Raw genomic sequence first — 23,746 nt, forward strand, 5'->3', positions numbered from 1 at the left:
CTCCGATTTCCCCGATTCTCGGCCACTTTCAACGCCTCGGCGAGCAAACTCAATTACTTAGAGAACACGCTGTTGTCCCGCACTTCTGCATCCCTGCCACGCCCCCCGGCCGCTCCCCGCCCCTTTTTCCAGCCCGAGGCGATTCCTGTCTTTTGGCCTGGCTTTTGCTTTGACTTCGTTTCATTTCTGCCTTTCTGCCCGGCAACTTAAAATGCAAACATTTGCCGAGCTTCCACGGAGCTGCAGAGCCGCAGAGCTCGCTTCTCTACATGGCTGTTTTTGCCTTTTTGATGATTACAAATTAATCACACTTTAAACATGGCAATTACGCTCTGGAGGGGGGCCACAAAACTTGCATAGACACATGGCCCGACGAATCCGGGCTTCCTCAGCAGCGAACTTCGCTTCTTTTATATGGAAAATTGCTTCCTTTCGCTGTTTAACTTTCGTTTTAATAAATAATCAAGTAGGCTCGGAGTCGGGAGTTGGGAGTCGGGAGCCGGGCTCCACTTGAGCTGTTTTAAGCTCCACTTTAGCTGCTCCGGCACTTGGGAAAAAGAGTAATAATATTTAAGGCGGCTCGGAAATAAGCCATGCTAACATTTTTCTTTAATCAAATACAAAATAAATTTCTTTACAATCAATATTGATAAAACGATGAAAATGAACAGAACAGTAATGTTTAAATATTATGTTTATATGAAAATTGTTCCATCAAAAATTAAAAAATCTTCAAAATTAATATCTTTAAAATATATTTTGTATACTTTTTTATAACATTTTAAAATATTAGGGTAGTTTTAGCATAGCTATTATATCTTCCATCTGTACTCATCCATATATTGTTTAACCATTACAATCCGCAGGTAAGTACATATGCTGTAAATATGTAGATTGCTTTTATAGTTTTTAGAGGTGGACAAAAGCCAGTACTTTTAGGTTAGGATAATTATTAGAAAACCGCTCTAAATATAAAGAAAATCAAAGCCATTGAATATGTTCCTAACAATTTAATATACTTTTTTCCTCAGTGCTATTGCTCTTCTTGGCTGCTGCTGTTCGTCAAGTCCCTCGTGTAATTTCCAGGCAATTTCTCATACCCATAATTGCATAATTTCAAAGTTGTTGGCAACTTAATTGCGCTGCACATTGGACCAGGCCAAGACTGATTCTCCGGCTACCTGTCCCCTCTGCCTAGTGCCGTCCCGTTCTGGCCGCTGTCTTCGGTGTAAATAAAACCTTTTTAAACGCTTGTCAGGCGGTTGGAACCCACGTTGGGCCTAACTGCCAGCGACTTCAAAAGCGCGCATCATCATCAAACATGTGTTGTTGGACTGGGCCCAGAACTGTCCCACCCCCCCGGAGACCGCCCCCACTTATCCCACTCCCCTTTTCCTCCATCGAACCCCACGGCCATTTGCCATCAAAGTTAATATGCTTTATATTAAATTTTGTAGCCTGGCCTCCTTTTCAGTCCGGTTCAACTGCTCTGGCCGCCGGGCATTTTATAATCTGCATCTGCCGCACTTCCCCATCTGCCCACCGCCCCATTTTGTAGAACTGTTTTCATTTTCCATCTTTCCCCTGCGTGTCGCAAACATTTCGCATCAAATTACTCAATTAATTTCACTTAAATGAAAAACAAAGTTAAGGCGTGCATTTAATGTGGGAGAAACGGAAAAGCAGGAAATGCTGTGGCCAGTCGTTCCCACCAGGAATTACCAAATTGGTAGGCATTTGCGTGGAAATCGCGGATAATTGGCCGAGAATAAAAGAAGTTAAGCAGCCAATTTATGGTTCGTAGAATATTAAATGAAAGCAAAATTATACAGGTTCAGTGGATCAGGTTAAGATTTAAATAGGGGCAATAAGGAACGGAAAATATCCTGTTAAACACCAGAACTCATGGAAAATACAATTGAAAAATAATTTTCTTTACTGTTTTCTTGCAAATTATTTTCTGGGATCCCATCGTAAATACTCGCTCTTTCTTGCAATTAGTCTGGGTGGAAAATATTAAACAAATCTTTTAGTTACTTTAACAGAAGATCGATTCTACATGCTCCTTAAATGAAAAAAAAAAACAATTTAAGGCTACAAATGCTATCCAGAATTCCCAACAATCACCTCTTGAACTCCCCAGCAATGTTCAACCAACATGAATGCCAAAAAGTTGAAGCTCGTGTAACCTTTCAAAAACTTTGAAGCTTCCAAAACAGCCTCCTCCACAAAACCCAAAAAATTTTAGAAAGGTGCTCTACAAAGCAGTATTTCAGAGCGGACAGTAGTCAACGAGCATTTGCAAATTGATTTATGGGCACATTTCTTGCAAATGAGCCAAGCAAATCAAAACAAGACGGCTTGTAGGAGCTACATATTCCTGTTTCTCCCTCCAGAACCCCGATTCTCCACTGGCCATGGCCAATGTGGACTGCCAACAGAGCCAACGAAATGCATTTGGCACGCAATTACGGCCCAAAGTGTTAATTGCATTTCCGCTCTGCTCTGCACTGCAGCCAACCAAAGGAGCAGAATCAGAATCGCCAGCAGGAGCAAAAGCTGCAAGGTTGGAGTCGAGGCTATCCAAGCCATCAAATGCGGCACGGCCCACAGCTCACGCATTTGGCATTAACCAGAGACAGCCTACACACACTGTAAAAATTTCAATTGAAAAAAAACTTACATTTAAAAAAAAAGAAAATTCATTTTTATCATGAGTTTATTTATATTCCTTAAGACAAAATGTTTTAAGCAATGTGGTAAGAAAAGGAGGATCTATGAAACGACATTTTTTATGAGTCAATAGAATATTGTTCTTTAATTTCCGTTTAAAGAACTTAAAAAATTATAAATTAAACTTCATTTATTAAAGGTAAGATAAAATCTTTAAGGGTAAAAGTGCAGACAAACCTTATTTTCCTCCGTCAATGAGAAATTTTAAGTTCGTACTTAAGAACCACAGTTAAGCTGTGCCATTTATAATGGAAAGCAATGATGGAGTCTTATAAATAGGGGGTCCGTAGGTGTTTAAAAAGAAGATCAGAGATAAATTGGTTATATTTTGTTGCACCTTATACTTTGCCCTTTCTGTAGATGTCAATACAAGAATTATGAAGTAACAAGAATTTTTATTCTCACCAATTTTTCGCTCAGTGCATTATGGAGAAATAAATGTGGCTAAGCCAAAGCCAAACCAAAGCATTTGGCTGAGATAAGCGAGCGGCAGAGTTAACGGATTTTTTTTTGTGCGGCACAGTGCGAAGTGCAGGGGTTTTCGGCGGAGGAATGGGCATATAATGGCCAAGACGCATGCGTGGCACTGCGGACCAGGCCAAAAACAGAGCAAAGCAGTCCAGACACGCAGCAGGCAGCCAGATGGGGCGAAACTAAGTCAAACATTTGTAGAACACGGTGGAGAATCCAGCGAAGGGGTCTCTGTGCTCAGAAGATCTCCCGGGGGATTGCGGATGAAAAAGTGGAAAATTTATGGGCCCCAAAAGGCGAATAGATGTCGTAGATTTCGCATGCTACAGCGAATAGTTAACAGTTGGGGATGCGATGGGATGGAATGGGATGGGATGGGGTTTTGGTCTTGACCAAACCTACCATGTAGATGCTTGGATATATGTAAAATATGGGTTGCAGGAATTGATAGGTGCCCACAACGAGATAGCAATCTTTTTCTGAGATAACAAGAGAAATCCCAAAGCCATTTGTGAACTTCCCTTGAACTCCGTTAGCTGACCAGAAGTGCTTTTTAATTGGTCGTTGCTGCAATTTGCATAGACCATTTGCAGCGGCTATATCGCCCGGAGGTCTGACATTCGAAACGGGTCTAAGTTTCGATTCGGGAATCCAGCCCCCCATCAGCCAGCTACATGTGGCAACATTTCAGTGATAAGCCCCGGCAAAAATGTTGGCCAAGTCGGTGCCCAGCTGTCGATTCCGCTTTTGGCCATGCTCCAATCTCGAAAGCCAAGCTATCCCAATCCGAGTCCCCATCCCCGTCCCCATGGTGCTGTCGGTTTTGTGGCATTTGTATTGGCAAATCAATGATAATGACATTTATTTGAGCCAACTCCGCTGCGCTCGTCGTGCGGCTCTTAACCAAATCCGTTAATAAGCCATTTTGACAAATTGGATGATTGCCGCGCAATCGTTCGGCTGCCAGGAGCAGATGGGACATCATCCCAACGAATTCCCAGCGAGTTGGGAAAGTGTGGCGAAAGTGAAGATAAAATGTCAAGGAAACAGCTTCTCGGCAGATACGGAAAATGGAGTGGAAATGGGATGGGTAGGAAAAATCAAGAGAGCCATAATAATGAAAACGAAGATATCATACATACCATGTTCTGTAATACAAATTTAATAATAAATTTTGTCTTAAAAAATATTGTTCTACAAAAATGTTTTAAAAATGCTAAATAAAGTGTTTTAGTTAGTTAATAAATATGAAGTTAGTACACTTAAATAAAATGATATGAATATAAGAACTACAATATAGTACACAAATATAAAGAAATCAAAAGGGATCATATTTATAAGTAGCTTGAAGAAGCATGAAGTTAATACACTTAAATAAAATTATTTGAATATAAGAACTACAATATAATACACAAATATAAAGGAATCAAAAGGGATCATATTTATAAGTAGCTTTATTTCGAATTAAATTTAAGGTAATACATAATATTGACGAAGTGTTATGTAAATTCGTTGAGATAATTGCTGAGACTCCCTGAAGAATCACCTACATCATATCCCTCTTATAGCAAGTAATGGTGTTTTGGCACTCGGCATCGTGAACCTGATGGAAAACTGCAAGAAAAGTATAGATGTTTGGTTATTACATATGGACATTTTAGAGATGTCAAAAAACCATTACCATTCTTGGTGTTAAAGCAATTCCACTGACTCAGCTCACATTGTCCTGGAAATTTAACCACACATTTGCCATTGCTGGCACAGATGGATAAAGATTCTTTGGGACACTGGAAATTGCATTTTCCCAGCTTCATTTCCTCGCGATGTTGGGCAATCAATTGGGGAATGTGGGCATGGACTTGGTTTACGATATTGGATACTTTATCGGGAATTACCAAAGAACGACCCGTTTTGGAGGCATTTGATTGGGATGTGGTTTCAGTAGGCTCTGGATCCTTGTGATCATCTTTATCTTCCTTGTTTTTGTCCTGCTCCTTTTCTTTTTGAGCCTCCTGTTCCTTTTTCTGTTTAATGGCCTGGTTGACAGCCAAGGGAATGTGTTTTTCAGCCTGTTGCATCACCTTGTTCACATGCTGTTGCAGTTTGTTGAGCTTTTCGGCCACATTGATGGGTTCTTGACCAGGAAGTGAGAGCACTATTTGGTCCACAGGCGGCATCACCACCTTGTTCTGCACCACCGGACGTCCTTGATGGATTAGTGTACCGGTGGCCTGGTGATTGGTAATCTTCACCTGTGGATTGCCAACTTGCACCGGCTGTAGGCCAGATTGCAGCGCAGATGAAGGCGTTGGTGTGTCGGCAGGGGGAGTGGCAAGGACATCACCAGAGTGTGCCAGTGGTGGAAGGAGATCTGGATGGGGCTTGACCACTGGCGACCCACTCTTACTCCCACTCCCACTCCCATTCCAATCCACCGGCCCACTCAGAGTATTCGAGTCCTGAGGTTTGTTCTTTATATGCTGGAGTACATGATTGATGTGGCTGGTTATCAGGTTCTGGATGTGAATGGGCAGCTGGGGCTTCCCCGTTGTGGTTGTAGCTGCGGTTTCCGTGGTCTGGGGCAACTCGGCGGCTTGTCCCAGCGACAGGATGGCTACGAAATATAAGGTATTTATTTTCCAGATTCACTTTTTAACTTTTTAATAAGTTCAATCACGGTTAACACCAATTTTAAACTTAAAAAACGTATTCAAAAAATGTTTAATTTAAGTAATATTATAAAAATATTTAATCTTCTAAATTTTCTTGGTTTTTTGATTATTATTATTTTTTATACTATCCACTGAAGTTATAGTTACGGCAGTTTTCTGTATTATGTTTTTAGTTAACTTTAGCTCAGCTAAAACTCACCTAAAACCAAAATGACTTTCATGATTTTCAAATAATCTACACTTGCGTTTCTTTTCGACACTCAAAGGTGTTCTGTGACTCTTCCGAAAAATGTTGGCACTTTATAAAGGCTTTTCGGGCTCCCTTAAACGTCACCAGCCTTGCAAGCGATTTGTTTAATATTATTTGCTCATGTTATTATTTGATTTTTATTTAAATTCTCAGCACACGAGATGCTAACAGGTTTTTGGTTGCGCTTGAACGGACCAGTGAGCTGAGACTCGCACTTTGGTGGGGTAGGAGATGGAAAATACTTGTCTTACAGCTGGGAAGATCTCTCACATACAGCTTTAATCGCTTCCTTATGGAACATCATGTTTGGAATTAGCGTTTTAAAATAAGAAAATTATGAAGTATATTTGGAGAGTGTCCACAAATTACTAAGGGTGATAAGCAATTTAATATACAAAAAACAAGTTATTAAATTTTGAAGTTATTTGAATATTTACATGTGTTTTGCACATTAATCATGTGCCAATTAGATCGTAAGGTAAAGTCAAGCAAAATAGTATTTTGAATATTTTAAATTTATTGATTAGATTAACAACATTTAATTTTTTCAATTATTGAATATATTATCTTGAAGTAAAATCTTCTTATAATAGGAGTGCCGTTGAATCTTCTCTAAAAGGAGGGGCCTTTTGGATAACTTTATAGTAACATAGTTAGTGTAATCATATTTTAATATTATGCTCGATTCCTGCATTTTTCACTTTGCAACAAATACTTCAACGCCATCACAACAGCCACACGGAATTTTCTGCAACTCATATAAACTGGACACCATTCAAAGCGTACTTTTAGGCGGCAGAAACAGTGAGAGGAAAGTAAAATTCTAAATACACAGAGAAAAAATAGAATAGTCTTAAATCAAAGAATACAGAATCTTTTCCCCAGTCAAGACATAACTAAAAGTGTATAAATATCATTGCCTTCATGTAAACTGGTCTTGATTTAATAACATTATAAATGGTTTTTAAAATCTTTATTGAGAATTGCTAAAATTTTCATGAAAATTCCTTTTATAGAAGAAAGACACTTCAAGACACAAAGCAAGACAAAATTGGTCATAAACTTTGTTCTTGAGTTTTGAAAGCGATTTTCCTCTCAGTGAATAAATATGCAAATTTTATATTTCAGACTTTTGTATTTTTAGCCTGGCTGGCCGTTTAATTACAAGGCAGATAAGAATAAAAATGACAGACAAAGCTGTTGATGCCGCTGATGATGATGCAATTTAATATCCCTGGCAGGTGTTAAAATAAGGGATTATGCAGGGAATCAGGAAGGACAGACCGCAGCATCAGCAGCAGAAACCAAATGCTTTTATCAGCAGAAATCTGTTGGGTGTATAAAATCGTGGCCAGTCCGTGGCAAATTCAACAGTTTTACAGTTGCTGCGAAAACAGCAAGGTAAACGCATCAAAAATAAACACAAACAGTTTCAACCGAAGGTACCTCGAAAACCAACAATGAAGCTCATCTCGTTATACTTCCTGGGTTCGTCCTTTTGTATACCACATAAATAATTATTTTATTATAACAATAACATTTTTGTACAGCCTTTGTTGCCCTTACTGCCGCTAAAGTGGTGCCCGTTTCAAATGGCATTAATTTAAGCATTGATCAGCATGGAAAAAGGGTTTATGCGGATGAGGTCGAGGATAAGTGTGACTACTATTGCGCCAAAAAGGATCCCTCTGTGTGTGCCACCAATGGACAATGCCTTCTGAAGTTCGAGAGTCACTGTGCCATGACAGCCTACAACTGCCGCAATCCCCAGAAAGAGTTCAAGACCGTGGAGGACCATCGTTGCCTGCAGGACTGGCAGCCACTTTGCACGGAGGCAGATCTCAGGGAGTTTGGATTGTGAAAAGGAGTTTCGGTTGATAGGTTGTAGAATAAGGCTTTAATAAAACTAAATTGGACAATATATATCTTATGTTTATTACTTTTTGGCTGTACTTTCAACAAGCCCAAACCTATGATTTTTTTTCACATTTTAAGGATCTACGTGTTTTGGCCATGATTATGAGAAAAATATTAAAAACATCATTCTTATATAAAGGAAACCTTCGTCTATAGCCTACTGTTACTATGCTTAGCAAATGAAATACAGTTAATTTTTGATCTTGTTCAAATTAAATTTCTTGTTATTTCCTTTAAGTTCTGAGAAAATATGTAAAAAATTATTGCTTTCTCTGACAAAATCCTTAGCAACCATTTAAAAACAATTAAAACCTTTTTGTCTGATTTCACAATGATGATTAGTAATCATTTGCATTTACTGTGAGTGTGTAAACGGCGTTGTCAATACTTCATTAATTAAGTGCCGCTTCTGATTAATAATGTGGGTTTATTTTTTGATAAGCAAAACAATAAGTTTGTTGAAAGTAATGTGTGTATTTGAAATTACAGCGTCAAACAACTCATTGATCCCGCAATACCCTAATTTTATAGAGCACATCCCCGTAAAACGTCTTTTGACAGATATAAAGCCCCTGAGTACAATTTCCTCTTCTAATTTTATGAATTCCATGAGATAATGGTTAATTAACTGTATAAACTTATATGAACATATGTCAAATGACTGGCAAATTTATAAGAAAAAACCCACCCTTTTTTATTCATAGTTCACATTTCTTACTGATCATTAAACAATTAATTAAACAGGTAGATAATAAAAGAGTTGGCACTTGAAATATTTGTAATTGTTTATTATGTTTTATATGTAAATGAAAGTGTAGTGAATAAAATCTAATAATCGTAGTTCATGGTATTTTACAGCTTCAACTCCTCCTCCTCGCACCGCCTCATACAAACTCCCATTCTGCAGACCTCCTCGTCCACTGCACGGAAAGTCGAATCTCGATGTCTGCAATTGAATGTGTCCATCACACACTGATTGGCAAACTCATGGATGCAGATCCCGTTGTGGGCACAAATAGGCGAGTATTCGAGCTTTGTGCACAGCTCATCGCAGTTGTCCATCGGTGGAGGAGTCATTGTCATCATACCCGCTGGGGACATGGTTGTCATGCCTCCCATCAATAGATGAAAGCAATTCCTGGATGGCACTCGCTTGGCCGTTGGTGGTGAAGCGGGTGCGGTGGTGGTCTGACTTGGTGGCATTACCACGACCGGCATAAGTTCGGAGGCCTCGGGATTGGGGATGCCAGGATTGGGAATTCCGTGATTGGGGATACCAGGATTCGGAATACCATGGTTGGGAATACCAGGATTAGGGATGCCATCGTTAGGTATTCCGCGATTGGGTATTCCGTGATTGGGGATGCCTGGATTTGGGATACCGTGGTTTGGAATACCAGGATTGGGGATACCATCATTGGGAATTCCTCGATTCGGGATTCCATGATTGGGGATGCCACGGTTCGGGATACCGTGGTTTGGAATACCAGGATTGGGGATACCATCATTAGGTATTCCGCGATTCGGGATTCCATGGTTGGGGATGCCTGGATTCGGGATACCGTGGTTTGGAATACCAGGATTGGGGATACCATCATTAGGTATTCCGCGATTCGGGATTCCATGGTTGGGGATGCCCGGATTCGGGATACCGTGGTTTGGAATTCCAGGATTGGGGATACCATCATTAGGTATTCCTCGGTTTGGAATTGCTTGATTATATTGTCCCGAACTCGAAACAGATCTGGCTATCCGGACTTTGTTATCCGATTTGACTGTAGGTGGAACCACTACCTCCTGGACAACATGGACCTTTCCCGGCTTGATCTCCTTCACGGTGGCCACTTCCTCCCTATCCTGATTGGCCACGATCACGGGCTTTCCATTGGACAGCAACGGCACTTGTATGGTAATCCTACCGATTTCTGAATTTGGCACAACCTGCCCTGTGGCGAAGACGAAACACAGGAGCACTGAAAAATATAAAAGTCATTCCTGTTCCTTTCGATAAGGATGTTTAACTGCCCACCTGCGGCCAAAGGATAACACGGCTTAAACATCTTGAAACTTTAACTCCAATGTCTTCTCTGTCCTTGACTGCTGCATAACCCGGCTTATATAAGGAGTTCCAACTCAAAAGATCTTACGCAACAAAACCCGTTCTCCACTTCAGGCTTCCTTAATAAATTAAACATTTATGTGCATTTGTTTTTGAACGGGTTTCGCCCAATTAGCATCGCTTTGGTTATACGGGCAGTCAAAAAGGCGGGGGTTTGTTTGTAAAATATTCTTCTTTTTATTTTGATACAAATTCTGCGAGTTGCATCTGGTAAATTACATTTAAAATTCCATACTATTAAGTAGGTGTCTAAACGTTTTGGACTTTTTTGTTAGAGTTATCTAGGCCATAACACACTTTAAAAACTTCCCATTTAAGGCAATTAAATTTTGATTAACGATTTCACATCGATTCTTGAGTTTTCTTGGATATTACTTTAACTATTTTATGGTTGACCGCTTGAGTTGTTCTGTTGCTTAGACTATTAGGGATCGCTTTCGTTTGGAGCTTTAGGTGACACCTTTTCTTGTGCTATCCCTAAATGTTTGCACATTGTGTCCATTTCATGTTGGGTTATATATGCAGAGTAAGATTAGTTTTAACTGTGCTATACATTGACATATGTTTGTGGGTTAAGATATAAGTTCTCAGTTGAATAACTCCTTCTAGTGATAATTGCTTTCCTTCGATCCACATCAAACTAAATCTCCGTCTTCGTATCCTGGGATTGTCCATACCATAAACGCAAATTTTTTGATAGATTTTTGTAACTACTTTAGAGGCAAACTAAGAAGGGTCTACAAGTAGACAAAAAATAAAGAACAGATATGAAATATGGAAAAACCTTCTTAGCTGCCTTAACAAAATTGGAAAATATCTCTTATCAATCGTTAACACTTAATAAAATCTCATTTCATGCATATACATATTCGCAATCAGATTTTCCAGCAATTATCAATAAATTATTGGGTTCCATTTCATTAAAGATTAAACGAGCTCTTCACACTTAGTATCTAACAATATTTATAAGTAATATCCTTAGGGATCAACAACACGCACTATACAAAACTCAAACTAGAAACGAAGGAATATAATCTTTTACACAATTTTAGACTTTCTTTATACAAAACATTCTCTAATCGAATTAAGGACTTTTTCATCATTTTGACATGCAATCTTTGTGTTCTCTGTGTTGTTTTGGTTTAAAAAACTACATTAAATTGTTATAAAATAAATTACGACTTAAGTTAGGCATAAATACATGTATAGAGTGTAGCTTAAAAAGTTAACATAAGTAGGTTTAGTTAGTTTATTCATTTTAGTTAGTGTTAGGTGGTTGTGGTACTCTATCGAGTGCCAAGGGATTGATTTGTTCTTCCGGTTGGCTGCTTTACTTCCGCTCCATGGGCTTAACCTCCAGCAATTGAGGATAGTTCTCCACAATGTTGAGTAGAATGGTATCAATGTAGTGCTTGAGCCGAACATTTTCGTCCTCCTTTTCCTGGAAGGCCTGTTGCAGCTGTAAGACATAGGTTTTCATTAGTATTTTGTTTTAAATTTAGTCGAGACGAAGAACATGAAAAATAAACAGATTTATGAGTTTTTATACACACAAATGAATGTTAGAGATTTGACCAGGTGAAAATATGCCCGTTATGAGTTTGATAAATTAGATAACCATGAACCAACATTAGTTTTAAGTCAAATTTTGTTTAAGTCGAACTGCAATGCGTGCACAGTGGCTCCAAAACCGTGTTTTATTATTTGTTCATTTTGATTGTGGCTTTTGCGTGATTGAAGCATTACCTGACTTAAGGATGCTAATGTGGCTGAATCCACAGAATCCTGTAATACAATAAATGTCAATTTAAATACACATGTGGGCAGATAAAAAGTATATTTTATAGTAAACGCAGGGCAGTACGGACACTAGGAGGCTTTCAAACTGTAGGTTTCTAAAAGCGATTTCATCAGTTTTCATTTTGCGGTGACTGTGCGTGTGCTTTTGGACTTGGCTTCTAGACTGTGTTTTTGTGGGTGTGGGGATGACGGATTGGACTACACTAAAAGCGGAAGCAGGCGATGTTACAGGTGGGCTCACAATACACACCTGGGCTTGTGACATCTCCTCCAGCTCCTGGGCCAAACTGTTGAGGGTTCCGTTCAGCAGATGGCGACCCTGCTCCACGCCATTCGTCAGCATGGTGGCCTGGTTGGTCAGCATCGTGGCCTGAAGCTCCTCGTTCTGCTCTTCGAGTGCTGGAGAAGGAAAATAAAAATATTAGTTTAATTTTGTCAACATTTGATCAATGCAATTCAATACTCAAGGAAATACAGACTGATTTTGTATTATTTAGATTGTATTATTTGGCTATTTGATCTTGTTGCAGTTGATACCAAGGAGCTACTCTAATTTATTCGAAAGTTCTTATTGAGTTCTATATAATAAATCTACCTATATACATATCTATATTTATAATGTTTTTATTCGTTTGATGTCAGGTGATTATTAAACCTTACCATACGAAAGTGAATAAAAAAATGTAGCAATTTAAACAGATCAAAAGTATTAAAAATACATAATTCATCTAACAAAAATTATGTAGGATACTAAAACTGAATACTTTTTCTTCAAAAAAGTAATTTCTTTGTGGTACAAAAATCTCAGAGAGAAATATTTCATCAATCTCCTGAACAGAACCTTAGCTCTCCCACTCACATCGATTCTTTTGGCGCATCTCCTCGAGCTCCTGATGCAGCTCCTCCAGTCTTATGCTCTCCGGCGACGTGGTCGGCATCGCCCGGGCTCCGCTCTCCTCGCGGGCACGTTGCAGCTCATTGCCCAGCTCCAGCATCAGGTCCTCGGCGGACTTCTTCTCCTGCTCGTGGCGGCGCAGGGCCTGTGCCTGCTCCTCGGCCTCCTGCTGCAGGACGCTGATTTGGTCGTGGGCCAGCTCGAGTTTCTCCTCGGTGCGATGCAGGTCGTTGGCCTGCTTGTCGCACAGGACACGCAATCGAGTGGCCTCCTCCCGCAGGGCCGATGCCTCGATCTCGGTGGCCCGGATCTTCATCTGGCAGTTCTCGTTCTGCAGCGAGGCTTCGCGCTCCACGCGGGCCAGGATCTCGCGGTGCCGCTTCTGCTCCTCGGCCAGACGCTCTTCGGCACGCAGTTCCGACTGGAAGATTGAGGATAACATTAGATTAATATCTCATAAAGAAAATTACGTATCGTACTTTCCCATAGTCCTAACAAAATACATTAAAATTTTTTAAATATAAAAAATAAAGTCTAGTGCTAAGCGACTTTTGAAACATTCTTAAACCAAAAGAACAAATTTTGTATTTGTTATAATCCTCGATTATATATCATTATTTACCCTTCTATTAAAACCCCTTCTATGATAACCCCTTTTATTAAAAAACTTTTTCTGAATACAAAAACAAATTAAATCCATGTTAGCAAAGTGTCTAAAATTTTACTAGTGTTTGATGTGATTTGGAAAGAGTACTCTTTGATTGAAAGCGTTTACTTAAAAGTCAAGATAATCTTGGGACACCCTTTATCTGTCGATATTTACCCATATCAGAAAAATATTTAATAAACCCTTATACCAACCTCTCGGTACTGCTCCTCGAGCATGTGATATCGGGCCTGGAGCACAGCATATTCGGTCTTCGTGCGAGTCGTTCGATCTTCAGCTATATTCTGCGTATCCGACAGATCGTCCACCTTGCGCTGCAGCAGTTCCAGCTGTAAATAAATATAGAGAAAGAGAAACTGATAAGTCTATATTCGAATTCAGGGGTCGTGTATCGACTAACACAATCGTTTTTCATGTGCCGCAGATCGAGGAGCAGATCGTTCACCAACTGCACATCAGCCATGGGGTATTTCACATACATTTGCCTATATCTATATGGTGTGCAACTTTGTATATATTTTCGTTTATATATATTTTTCACATTATTCAGGAATGCTCATCTCTTGCAGGCTTAAGAAAAATTCAAATTATTTCTGCATCGCCGCGTAGTCTTTGCTCATTTGATGGTCGAAACAGACTGTTCGGCTGTTCGTTTATATTTTCTGAAAGCGACAACGACAACTCACTGAAAATGCTGTTAATTACACCAGTCAACACAGGCCAACAATATGTTGATAACGAAACTTATGCCTTTATATTCAACTTTTGGAAAAAGCACTCCCCCCGAGAAACTCTTTTAATGCCTTTCCTACACATCTGCCATCCCACTTCGGTTGCCCAGTGTGTTATTGGCATGCCTTGCCCATATGAATCTCATAAATATTAAGCATACGCCTCATGGGCCAACACTTCAGCAGAAGGCGTAAAAAGATACGCACACACACTTTGTCAGTGTTTTGCATTCAAGTTTTGGCCAACTATTCGCTGGCATGTGGAAAAATCTGTTTTCGCCATTAAAGATTTGCTGGCTGCTGCTTTGTGCGCAATTAGTCATGACCCGCCCGCGCATTTAAAAAACATATAGGAAATATAAAAACAGATGATTTGAACATGAGTCGGTTGCCTGCTTGAGGTGATAAGAAATGTGCAAAATGTCAGCAGTACAGGAGGTCGTCGAGCTTTCTTATCAACGCAACAACAAACAGGGTGACTATAGGGATTTAAAAATATAGTTTACAAATTTTCTTTAGTTATTTTAAAATATATGAAATTTTAAGAGATTAATGAAAGTTTTCTTGCAATAATTAAAATATATTCATAACACAGTTTAATTACTGAGTAAATTGATATAATATTTTGTAATATATTTATTATTCCTCTATTACTTTAGAAACCGATTGTAGAAACCAATAGTGATTGTCTACCCCTGGATTCATTGTGGGGCTTCGTAAAACTCATCTAATAATGGACAACACAGCGGGATTCCTGCTAATTAAATTTCACCACCTCTCCCTGATTCCACCCCCACAACCCAATAGTAATACCCTCAGAAATGTCAATTGAGAAGTTCAATTAGCAGTTACAAGCGGCTTTTATTTGGGGTCGGCGCCCAAGGACTGTCAAACTGTGCGGCATAGGGTTCAATTAGGCTTAATTAAATGCAATTTGCTGGCCACAATTCGCAGTTGACCACTTTTGCTGGATTTACAGAAAGTGTGGCACTATATGTTCGATCGAGATGAGAGCACGGTATAACGATGGACACACGGACACACAATCGACGTCAAAGGCGGCGCGGAAAGTACTGAAAAATGGGCCTAGGGCCCCAGTAAAAACAAACAACAGAGTGGCATAGGAATGGAGAAATGTTCAGAGAGTGAGAAATGAACTGAGAGAAGAATAAGCCCGCTGAGTCAACCAAAAAGTACGATATGGCGGGGGTCTTAATTAGGGGCTCGGTATGTGTACAATGAACCATGCCAAAAAACTAAGCATATTATATAGAAACTAGAATTTAAATTAAATGTCTACCGAATTCTTCCGAAAAAAGTACGAAAAGTCCAAGAAGCTGAAAAAAGCAGCAAAAACAAAAGTCGCTTCTCATTCAGAAACCGTTTGGTCAGAACGTAAACAACAACAGCAAAAAAAAGTAATAAAAATAAAAGGTTGCTAGGGGCATAAAGAGAAAACAATAAAAGTGTAAGACAAATTGAGTAACAAGTGACGAGGAGTTGTACATAGAAACTTGCAAGAATGTTATGAACGAGAACTAAGACTAAAATATACCCTCTGCCTTATATCATTAATGGAACTTTAATGATCTTTATTTATGGGACCATCAATATTATAAAGTCGAACTAATTTTTATGATAAGAAAGGATCTTAAAATGGTTATCAAAATAAAGTGATAAAAATCTTAATGATCTGATTAAGGTCTGTGAAATGATCTTTTTTATCACAAATATATATATATTTAGAAAGGATCTTAAAAATATTTTAAAAATAAAATGAAGAAAATCCTCTTGATCTGTGAAATCGTCTTTTTTATCACGAATATATATTTTATGGAAGATCTCCGCAGAACCACATTATACCCCTGATTAAAATACTCTACAACCGCTGGGTAAAAGTTGTTCGGTTACAGATTTATTTTTAATGCGCTTTGCTTGTGCTTGTCACTTTCCTCTTTCTTCTGCCTGAAAAAGGTGTTCCCGGGGTCATTAATGCCCCTCGGCCTCTAGGAGGGCCTTTGATTTTTCCAGTCTCGTTTTGACAAGTTGATGGCACGACAGGTGCGACTGAATGATGGGAAATTTGTAATGGCAAGTGCGGAAATACGCAAGGTTGAAGGTTGCCTAAACGGGGAAAATTACGGGAAAAAATTAAAAAAACAACAAGGTCCCCAAAAGGGACGTACAACATTTTAACAAGAAAAATTGAAAAGGTTAAAAGCTAATTGGTTTGATTTCCTATTAATATCAAGTGTAAAAGTTGAGAATTTTCTCTAAACGAATAAATAAAAGAATCATAAGTATTCTAATCTTCTTTTCATATCGATTTTGAAAAAGTTTTACAAAGTCTCACCCCAAATGTTTCTTGTTTTTGTTCCAGCTTACTCGTTAACAGCTCGTAAATAACGAAATGAAAAACAATCGGAAAAGAACTGGAAGCCTTCGGAAATTATAATCGGCATTAGCTTTGACCCCAAAAAGAAAATCTTGACTTGCGGCACACACACTAAGAGCTTCCTCCTCCAGCAATACAATGCCCTACAATTGTTTCATTTATCAAATGAGGTTTCCCCATTAGTTTATGTGGATCGAGTATAGTAAACAAATCTAGCATCCGCCGGAGGTTTATCGCTTTTCAGAAGCAAAGAACTGACCTCCAGTGCAGTGGCTACCATTTGTAGTCCCACTGGGAATAATGAGATTTATAATTGCTTGCATAAATGCTGGCAATTGCATCAGTACCTCATGCAAGGTTCTTTTCTCTCACTGCGCCGAAACTAGAGCAATCGCCTTAGAAATTAACCTTTCATAGGTCTTCCTAACTTTTCTTTCCATCCACATAAGCTCATAGCTTTGTTACTTTCGTTGACACATTTCTCCTTCACGGCTAATCATTAATTTTGTACAGTTTTTTGTACCATTAGTTTTGGCTCCCTCGACTAATTTTTCAAAATGTCTGTTTCGATTTTCCTTTCTTTTCTCACTCATGATTTGTGACCGATGATCTCATTTGACGAAAACTACAGTATATTTTTGTTTATAGTTAGCAGATGTCTGGCAAATTATATGGCAAACACAACAAGTTCTTCGACTTTGATATTTTATTTTTGGCCCAGTTTTGACGTTGAAAATGGTAAATAAGTCAAGGAAATCGTAAACACACAATCAATTTTCTAAAAAGGTGAAAGCATTTGGTTGCAAAAACTGAATACCGAATTTTATTTAAAACATGTTTATTATTTTTTTAACGTTTTCTATTTTAACTCACGACAAAACAAATGTTTTTCAAGCAAAATTGATGAAGATGGGTAAAGTCTTGGTAATTTCTTTCGGTTTTTCAACACTCCACTAATTTGAAGTAGATTTTCTGCATTTAATTCATACTTTGGATAGAATTTTCTGTTACTCAACCCACTTCATTGGTTTCCAGCATATTATTCCTGATAAAGCCTTCCAGTAGCAATTGATTAAAATGTCAAGTCGGAATTCCCACCGACGAACCGAACAAAACAGTTGAACTAAGGCAATTCAAAGTTAGACTAAAGCAAATTACATTCAATTGCGGCTTATTTATAGTGAATGGACTGGCCATTATTGACAGGCCGTATATACTATATATTACTTAGATGTCGTGACATGCGAACTAAATAAGCAGAGGGCGGCGTCACCACCCCCAAATGAACCCTGAACTTTTGAATGAAATTAGCCCGCAGAATCGGGGGAATTAGTGGTACTCTGCTTACTTGCTCGTTGAGATTATCGCAAATCTCGGCACTGAGGGCCCCGTTCATCATGCCAACAGGTCCTGATCCTCCACTGCCTCCAACTCCTCCTCCACCGCCGCTTCCGTTGGTATCCTCGAAATCACAGAGTAGTTTGTTCTTGAAATTCTTCAGGTTCTCCAATTTGAAACCGTTTGTGTTTGTATTATTCGTTTTATTATTGAATTTACTTGTCAAATTCTCCAAATTGTAGATCTTATTGTTATTATTGTTGTTGATATGATTATTGTTGTTCGATTCGAGGCTGTTGTTGTTCGTCTCTAGCTTATTTTCGATGAAAACCAGCGAACTGGGCTCCGAATTTGATGGCACAATGTCCTCAAAGTCCGCTGGATTTAGGCTGAGGAAGGTCTCTTGATCAATCAGTACTGGCGGGTGTTTTCCAAAACCACAGTAGTCACTCCCAGCACCGCCAGTGACTCCCAAACTGTAGGCGTTGCTTAGCGGATTTTGCGAGGCACTCGTGTTGAAGCTCAAATTCAGATCCTCTAGACTATCCGTAGATAGCTTTCGATTTTGTTGAGCTCCAATTCTGCACTTGTTGTTGTTCAGACTGGTATTATTGTTGCTGTTCTTGTTGCTCTGCTGATTTGTGGGTCCTACGAACTCGAATTGGCCCGCCCACATATCATAGGCTAAATCGATGCTATCGGGCTGGCTGGCAGGTTGACTACTCATGATTTACTTTTTATTTTATATTTGCGTAATTTGTTCCTTAATTGGCTAAATGGTTTTGCTGGGGCGTGGCACTGGTTGGGATGGGTTGTTTAGTTGGTTTGATTTTCGCACTTTGTTGTTTTATTTCTTATATTGTGATTTTACATTTAAGTGGGAAGACTGTTTTGTCTTAGTTTCGTAGGCACATAATTCAGATATTTGTGTGTTGCTTTGTTTTTGTCTCTCCAGTCATTTTTAAGGCACTTTTCTGGGCATGTTAAGGCTTGGTTCCGACTAAAGAAAATATTTTACAATTAATTCGAAAACCTTTGTGATTTTAAAATTTAATTGATTTTTTAAGATGTTTGTTTACACATCATTTATTTTTTTTATGTTTTATTATTTTATTCACTTTGTTTATAATGATATAATTATAAAGTTTTATTTCATGAAAGTATATATTTTTAGAACAGTGTTCTTTGATTGATTGATTTTAGAAAACTTTAGTTTTTAATGCAGTTTAATCTACCTATTTCTTTTACTCCAAGAATAAAAAGCTCCCTTCAACAATTTTAATAGTTCCCATAGAAATCCCATTAAGAAATTCTTTATTGCATAATTATAAACGGAGCAATTCTCTTGCAGATCTCTTCTCAACAGATTGTCCCCCATGAACTTCTTTCTTTTTTCTTCAAAAATGAGTTTATTGAACTGCCAGCAGAGTTCACCGAATAAACAAAAGAATTTCCATTCCCCCCGGCAGTCAAATGAATTATGCAGAAAAATAATAGTTGGAAAAAAAAATAAATAGAAGCTTAGCAAATGATTTCTTCTTTTGTATCGCGATGGCCTTTAGCACAATTCTTAACAAATTGAAAGGTAATTGTTTGGGATTTGGATTTGGATGGGTCCCATACAGAGATGAGAGATGCAGAAAGCAGAGCAAGAAATTGACTGGATACAAAGGCGGAGAATGCTGGAAAACCATAAAGAATTTTTCTGTATTTCATGCAGGAAATGTGCGCTTGCAAAAAGATAAACAAAACAAAAGAACCGACGAAGACAGTCTCCCCAATTCTCCTTTCTGCCCTGCAAGCCCCTCTTTTCCCAACCAGAGTCTCATTCTTTCTACACGACTGAGTTTGGTTTCTTCTGGGCTTCTGGCTAAGTTTAATTTCCTAGTTGAATTGATGAACTTCGTGTAGATAAAACAAAGTAATGGAAAGAAGAGGCTAAGAAGGGGGAAAACTGTTGGTGCATGCAATTCTTCTGCCGTAACTGAAAGAATTGCATAATCTAGTCGGAGACGGCCTTTGCTCTTCATTGCTCTCTTCTCTCAGCCGATGATTCAATCCTTCGCTAGAAATGGCGGCGTGAAATGTGTCATGAGTTTGAATTTTTCATCATAGGCAAAATTGTTTATAATAAATTGTGTGATTCAGAAGAGCGCAGAAACGGGAATTATACAAATTAAGATGGAAATAAGAAGGAGAGCAGAAAGAACAATTCTGCACATTTGCCCAAGTCAAATGGGTTTAAGTGGCTTGTCATAATAAATTAGAATTTATTTGCCTTACTTATATTTCAAGCTAAGAAATAAGAGCACATTTTTCACATAAGGGGAATTATATGTGGCAAAGTAAAATCAGTTTGAAAGTATTAAATCATTTCATACATTTCCTAAACATTTTCTAAGAGTTTTCTATTCCAAAACACTCTGAAAAGCCATTAAAAACAAAACCACAAATCCCTCAAAGACCGAAAACAAAAGTCCAAAACAACTTGACCACAAGACTCATTGATCTATGGACAATTTTGTCAATGGAGCATGGCAAACACAGCAACAACAAGATAAACATGCACAACAACAAAAACAACAACAACTTTCACCAACAAAACTTGTCCAATAAACAACTGAAAATAACAACAACATCGTCTGTCGTACACATCTTGTGCAACTTGTTTCGTTTCGTCGGAAAATTATGATGAAAATTGAAAGTAAGTGAAACAACAACGTCTTCAATAACAATTTCTATTTTCAACTGCAATATTTTCAGGTCTTTATGCAGTAGCAGGCACGTTTTATGATGCATTTTTCATCACCAAACGCTTGAAAGACGAACTGAAAGAATGTTTGGGATTCAGATGAAATATTTGAGCATAAATGGGGGATCATATAATGGATGCACACGCGCTAGCTAGGGAACTATTCGAGTTTATGAGTTTCCCAAATAAAGCATTTATGAGGGGCCATAAAGATTGACTTGTTTAGCATAAATAGCTCAAATTTGTGGCGATATGAGATGAGGTAGCAAGTCATGGTTAAGTTGGGATAGGGTGTGCATTATAAATAGATTAGTGGGGATACTTGGGAATTCGGAACTATAATTTGAACTTGAGAAACAATTTTAATCTTCCAGAATCTTTTTGAAAAGTTTTTTTAGCATGTAAAGACCACTTGAAAACTTTTTTCCAAATGACACTTGAACACTCATCAATTATTTACTTTAATATAGACTGAAGGGGGTACTTATCCTCGAACCCTCATAATTTAAGTGTTCTAATATAGATTTAAGTGGGTAATTTTTTTCGGACCCTTTACTCCTCTGAACCCCTAAAAAAACTTCCAATATTTCAACTTGGCAACAAATTCGTGCCAATTACCCCGTCTAACCTCGATTTCTTTGCCTGGTGTTGCAGTTTGCAGTTTGCATTCGCAATTATTTCTTCTGTTGTTGCATTTTACATGGCAATAAACCTTTTGGACGACCGCCCACGCTAAGACAAAGAACTAAAAGGTGAAACCGAAACAACATGCTAACCCCATTTCACAGCCTGAAGGGAAACGACAAGGAGGGCTACAGAAGAATGGAAAGAGACAAAAAACAACAGCTGTGTGCTGTCACAAACTGATCTACCCCAAGAAGTATTTCCTCTTTTATCAAAAATTATTATTTCACTATCAGAAAAAACAAATAATAGATTAGGTAGATAGAAACAAGTTGCATTTCTAGCTCTAAGAACCACTAAAAATATGCTAATCACAGTTAGTTTTCTATTCATTATATAAACCAACCCTCTCTTCTCTCTAGATCTTTTTTTTTAGATTCAACAGACCGTTAAATTATTTTTGTTCAGACTTCAAGGCAAATTCTTAGACAATTTACATATCCTCTCCGTACAGCTATTTTCCAACCTCTCCCCATTTTCTTTGTTTTTATTCTTTTGGTTTTGACTATCCGACAAGTATCTAATTACCAGAAAATGCAATGGCTGGCTAAGTTTGTTTTTTCTTTACTTGGAATTTTCTGTGCCATTTAGTTTTGTAGTCTAGCAAACTGAATCATTTTTAGTCTTATCAAAACGTACGGCGACTTTTAAACGTAGGTAAGGTGCCCTTGTCAAAGCTAAATAATCACACTAACACATACGCACAAAGGTCAATATTAGGGCCAATTTAAACCAGACTGATAACGATTTGACTAAATTGAAGACAAAACAATTCGACTTCATATTGCATTCCACATTTATTAAACAAGGCCTAATTGAAATTCGATGATTATTGAGTCACGGAAAATAAAATGGTTCTAAAATATTCAACGACAAATATATACAGCTCAACAGATAAGAAACCATTTAAAAATACAATTGTTTTTGTTTTTATACAGATACAGTCAGCATTTGAATATAAGAAATCCTGATTTTTATTCATTTTAGGTTTAGTCAACTGAACCAATTCAATTAAACCACAAATTGTTAATGAACTAAACTTTCCTTTTTTTCAGCTGAATCTTTTTAGATTTCCATATCTTTTAAACAATTTTTACATCGCACATGCCCGGCAATCAAAAACAGCATAAAAGAAAATTATCATTAGCTACTCTTCAGCAAAATTGAATTCCACAAAGATTTGCATACAATGGGTGCAGAAGGGAGGGGGAAAAAGGGGGATGAGTCGAAGGAGGAGGAGGAGCTCATTAAATGCAAATTTTACTCCTACTGTGCATTTTTCATGGCATAAAGTAATACAAGAAAAAAGTTTGTAAAATACACAATGATTGGGCGAAATGGGATCAGGAATGTCGAACACTGTATGAAATATGCACGCTTCAATCACTTTTAGCAAGATAATAAAAACGCAAAACCCATTTCCAAAATATTCCTGAATTCCTAAATTTCATATTATTTCCAATTGTTAAAGTCAACTTCCGAGACATGGGTTGATTTCTTTATCAAGGGATCACTATAAATTTAAAGATTGAAATAAAAAGGCAGATTGTGTGAATTGTTTTGGTGTGATGTGGCAATTTTTATCGCAATCCTGTATGATTTTACAACCAAAAGCAAATGATGTAATCAAAAAAGAATCCCTGGGGTTTCTTTCAATTTTATATTACAAGAAATGATCCCAAACGTTTGCACAAATCATTTAAAATTTCTTTAAAATAAATTTTTTAACATTTTTGCAATTATTTAAAATGGTGTGTTATATGTTTATTACAACCGCAGTCGAGGGAGGCAGGCAAAATTCGATTAAAGCACGCGAAACGCGAAAAGCAAACTGAATGAACCAGAAATTCAGGGGCAAAATAAACTAAGGCAATCAGAGAAAGAGAGAAAAATGAGAGACCGAGAGAGCAAAATCGGGCAATCTTTATAAATAGGAAAAAATAATAATCAACAAACAGAGCAATGACAAGGGGCTGAAGAAAGAGAGCGATCCCCCCGAAAGAAAAGTTTTTCGCCATATGTCCGAGGGTGATTCTCCCGTCGATTCAGTCTGTCTCTTTTCCTTTTTGAACATATGGTTTTTGACTCAGAGACAGCGCATAATTATGTGGAATTTTTTTATAGGGTCGCCCCCCAACCCAAGCGCTTCCAAAATCCCTCCCCCATATTATATCTTTCGCTCATTACTCAGCAAAAGCGCAAGTGAATAAGCGTGGACACGAACCGAAAAGCAAGAGTAACGGGACGCATGCGGGATTGGAAGGTATTCCCCATCCATCCCATCCCATCTCTTGCGAACACCCCCTTTTTTGTTGATGTCAT

The 23,746-nt window shown here is 38.1% G+C and overlaps 4 protein-coding genes across 16 annotated transcripts in view; 1 reads left to right on the plus strand and 3 right to left on the minus strand.

The window, feature by feature from the left end:
* Window positions 1–4,640: 4,640 nt before the first annotated feature.
* Window positions 4,641–6,222, minus strand: LOC119553704. The gene is made up of 3 exons (XM_037864265.1): window positions 6,076–6,222; window positions 4,886–5,818; window positions 4,641–4,818 (listed from the first exon to the last, which is right to left on the minus strand). The coding sequence occupies exons 1-3, from the start codon at window positions 6,095–6,097 to the stop codon at window positions 4,751–4,753; spliced, it is 1,023 nt and encodes a 340-aa protein (XP_037720193.1). The 5' UTR covers window positions 6,098–6,222; the 3' UTR covers window positions 4,641–4,750.
* A 1,164-nt stretch (window positions 6,223–7,386) lies between these two features.
* Window positions 7,387–8,047, plus strand: LOC119554504. The gene is made up of 2 exons (XM_037865441.1): window positions 7,387–7,614; window positions 7,677–8,047. Exons 1-2 carry the CDS (start codon window positions 7,587–7,589, stop codon window positions 7,985–7,987), a joined length of 339 nt encoding a protein of 112 aa, XP_037721369.1. The 5' UTR covers window positions 7,387–7,586; the 3' UTR covers window positions 7,988–8,047.
* An 848-nt stretch (window positions 8,048–8,895) lies between these two features.
* Window positions 8,896–10,020, minus strand: LOC119552525 (ribosome-binding protein 1; the record flags this gene model as incomplete). The annotated part of the gene is made up of 1 exon (XM_037862144.1): window positions 8,896–10,020. A coding segment is annotated over one exon (1,125 nt), but the record flags the coding sequence as incomplete, so codon positions are not given.
* A 1,173-nt stretch (window positions 10,021–11,193) lies between these two features.
* Window positions 11,194–23,746, minus strand: part of LOC119555249 (rab11 family-interacting protein 4B) — a 44,408-nt gene continuing 31,855 nt past the window's right edge. For 4 of the 13 annotated variants that reach the window (XM_037866540.1, XM_037866537.1, XM_037866544.1 and 1 more), the window contains 5 exons: window positions 13,719–13,853; window positions 12,822–13,278; window positions 12,213–12,361; window positions 11,909–11,947; window positions 11,194–11,621 (listed from right to left, as the gene is read on the minus strand). In XM_037866540.1, the coding sequence (XP_037722468.1) occupies window positions 11,493–11,621; window positions 11,909–11,947; window positions 12,213–12,361; window positions 12,822–13,278; window positions 13,719–13,853 (909 nt within the window). In that variant the 3' untranslated portion in view covers window positions 11,194–11,492. Of the gene's footprint in view, window positions 11,622–11,908; window positions 11,948–12,212; window positions 12,362–12,821; window positions 13,279–13,718; window positions 13,854–13,924; window positions 14,154–17,670; window positions 17,780–17,998; window positions 18,989–23,153; window positions 23,247–23,746 lie in introns of those variants that run through there. The other 9 variants (XM_037866541.1, XM_037866539.1, XM_037866536.1 and 6 more) reach the window with 8 other exon arrangements.

This window comes from Drosophila subpulchrella, chromosome 3L (assembly GCF_014743375.2).
Source record: "Drosophila subpulchrella strain 33 F10 #4 breed RU33 chromosome 3L, RU_Dsub_v1.1 Primary Assembly, whole genome shotgun sequence".
In the NCBI taxonomy this organism is placed as follows: Eukaryota; Metazoa; Arthropoda; class Insecta; order Diptera; family Drosophilidae; genus Drosophila; species Drosophila subpulchrella.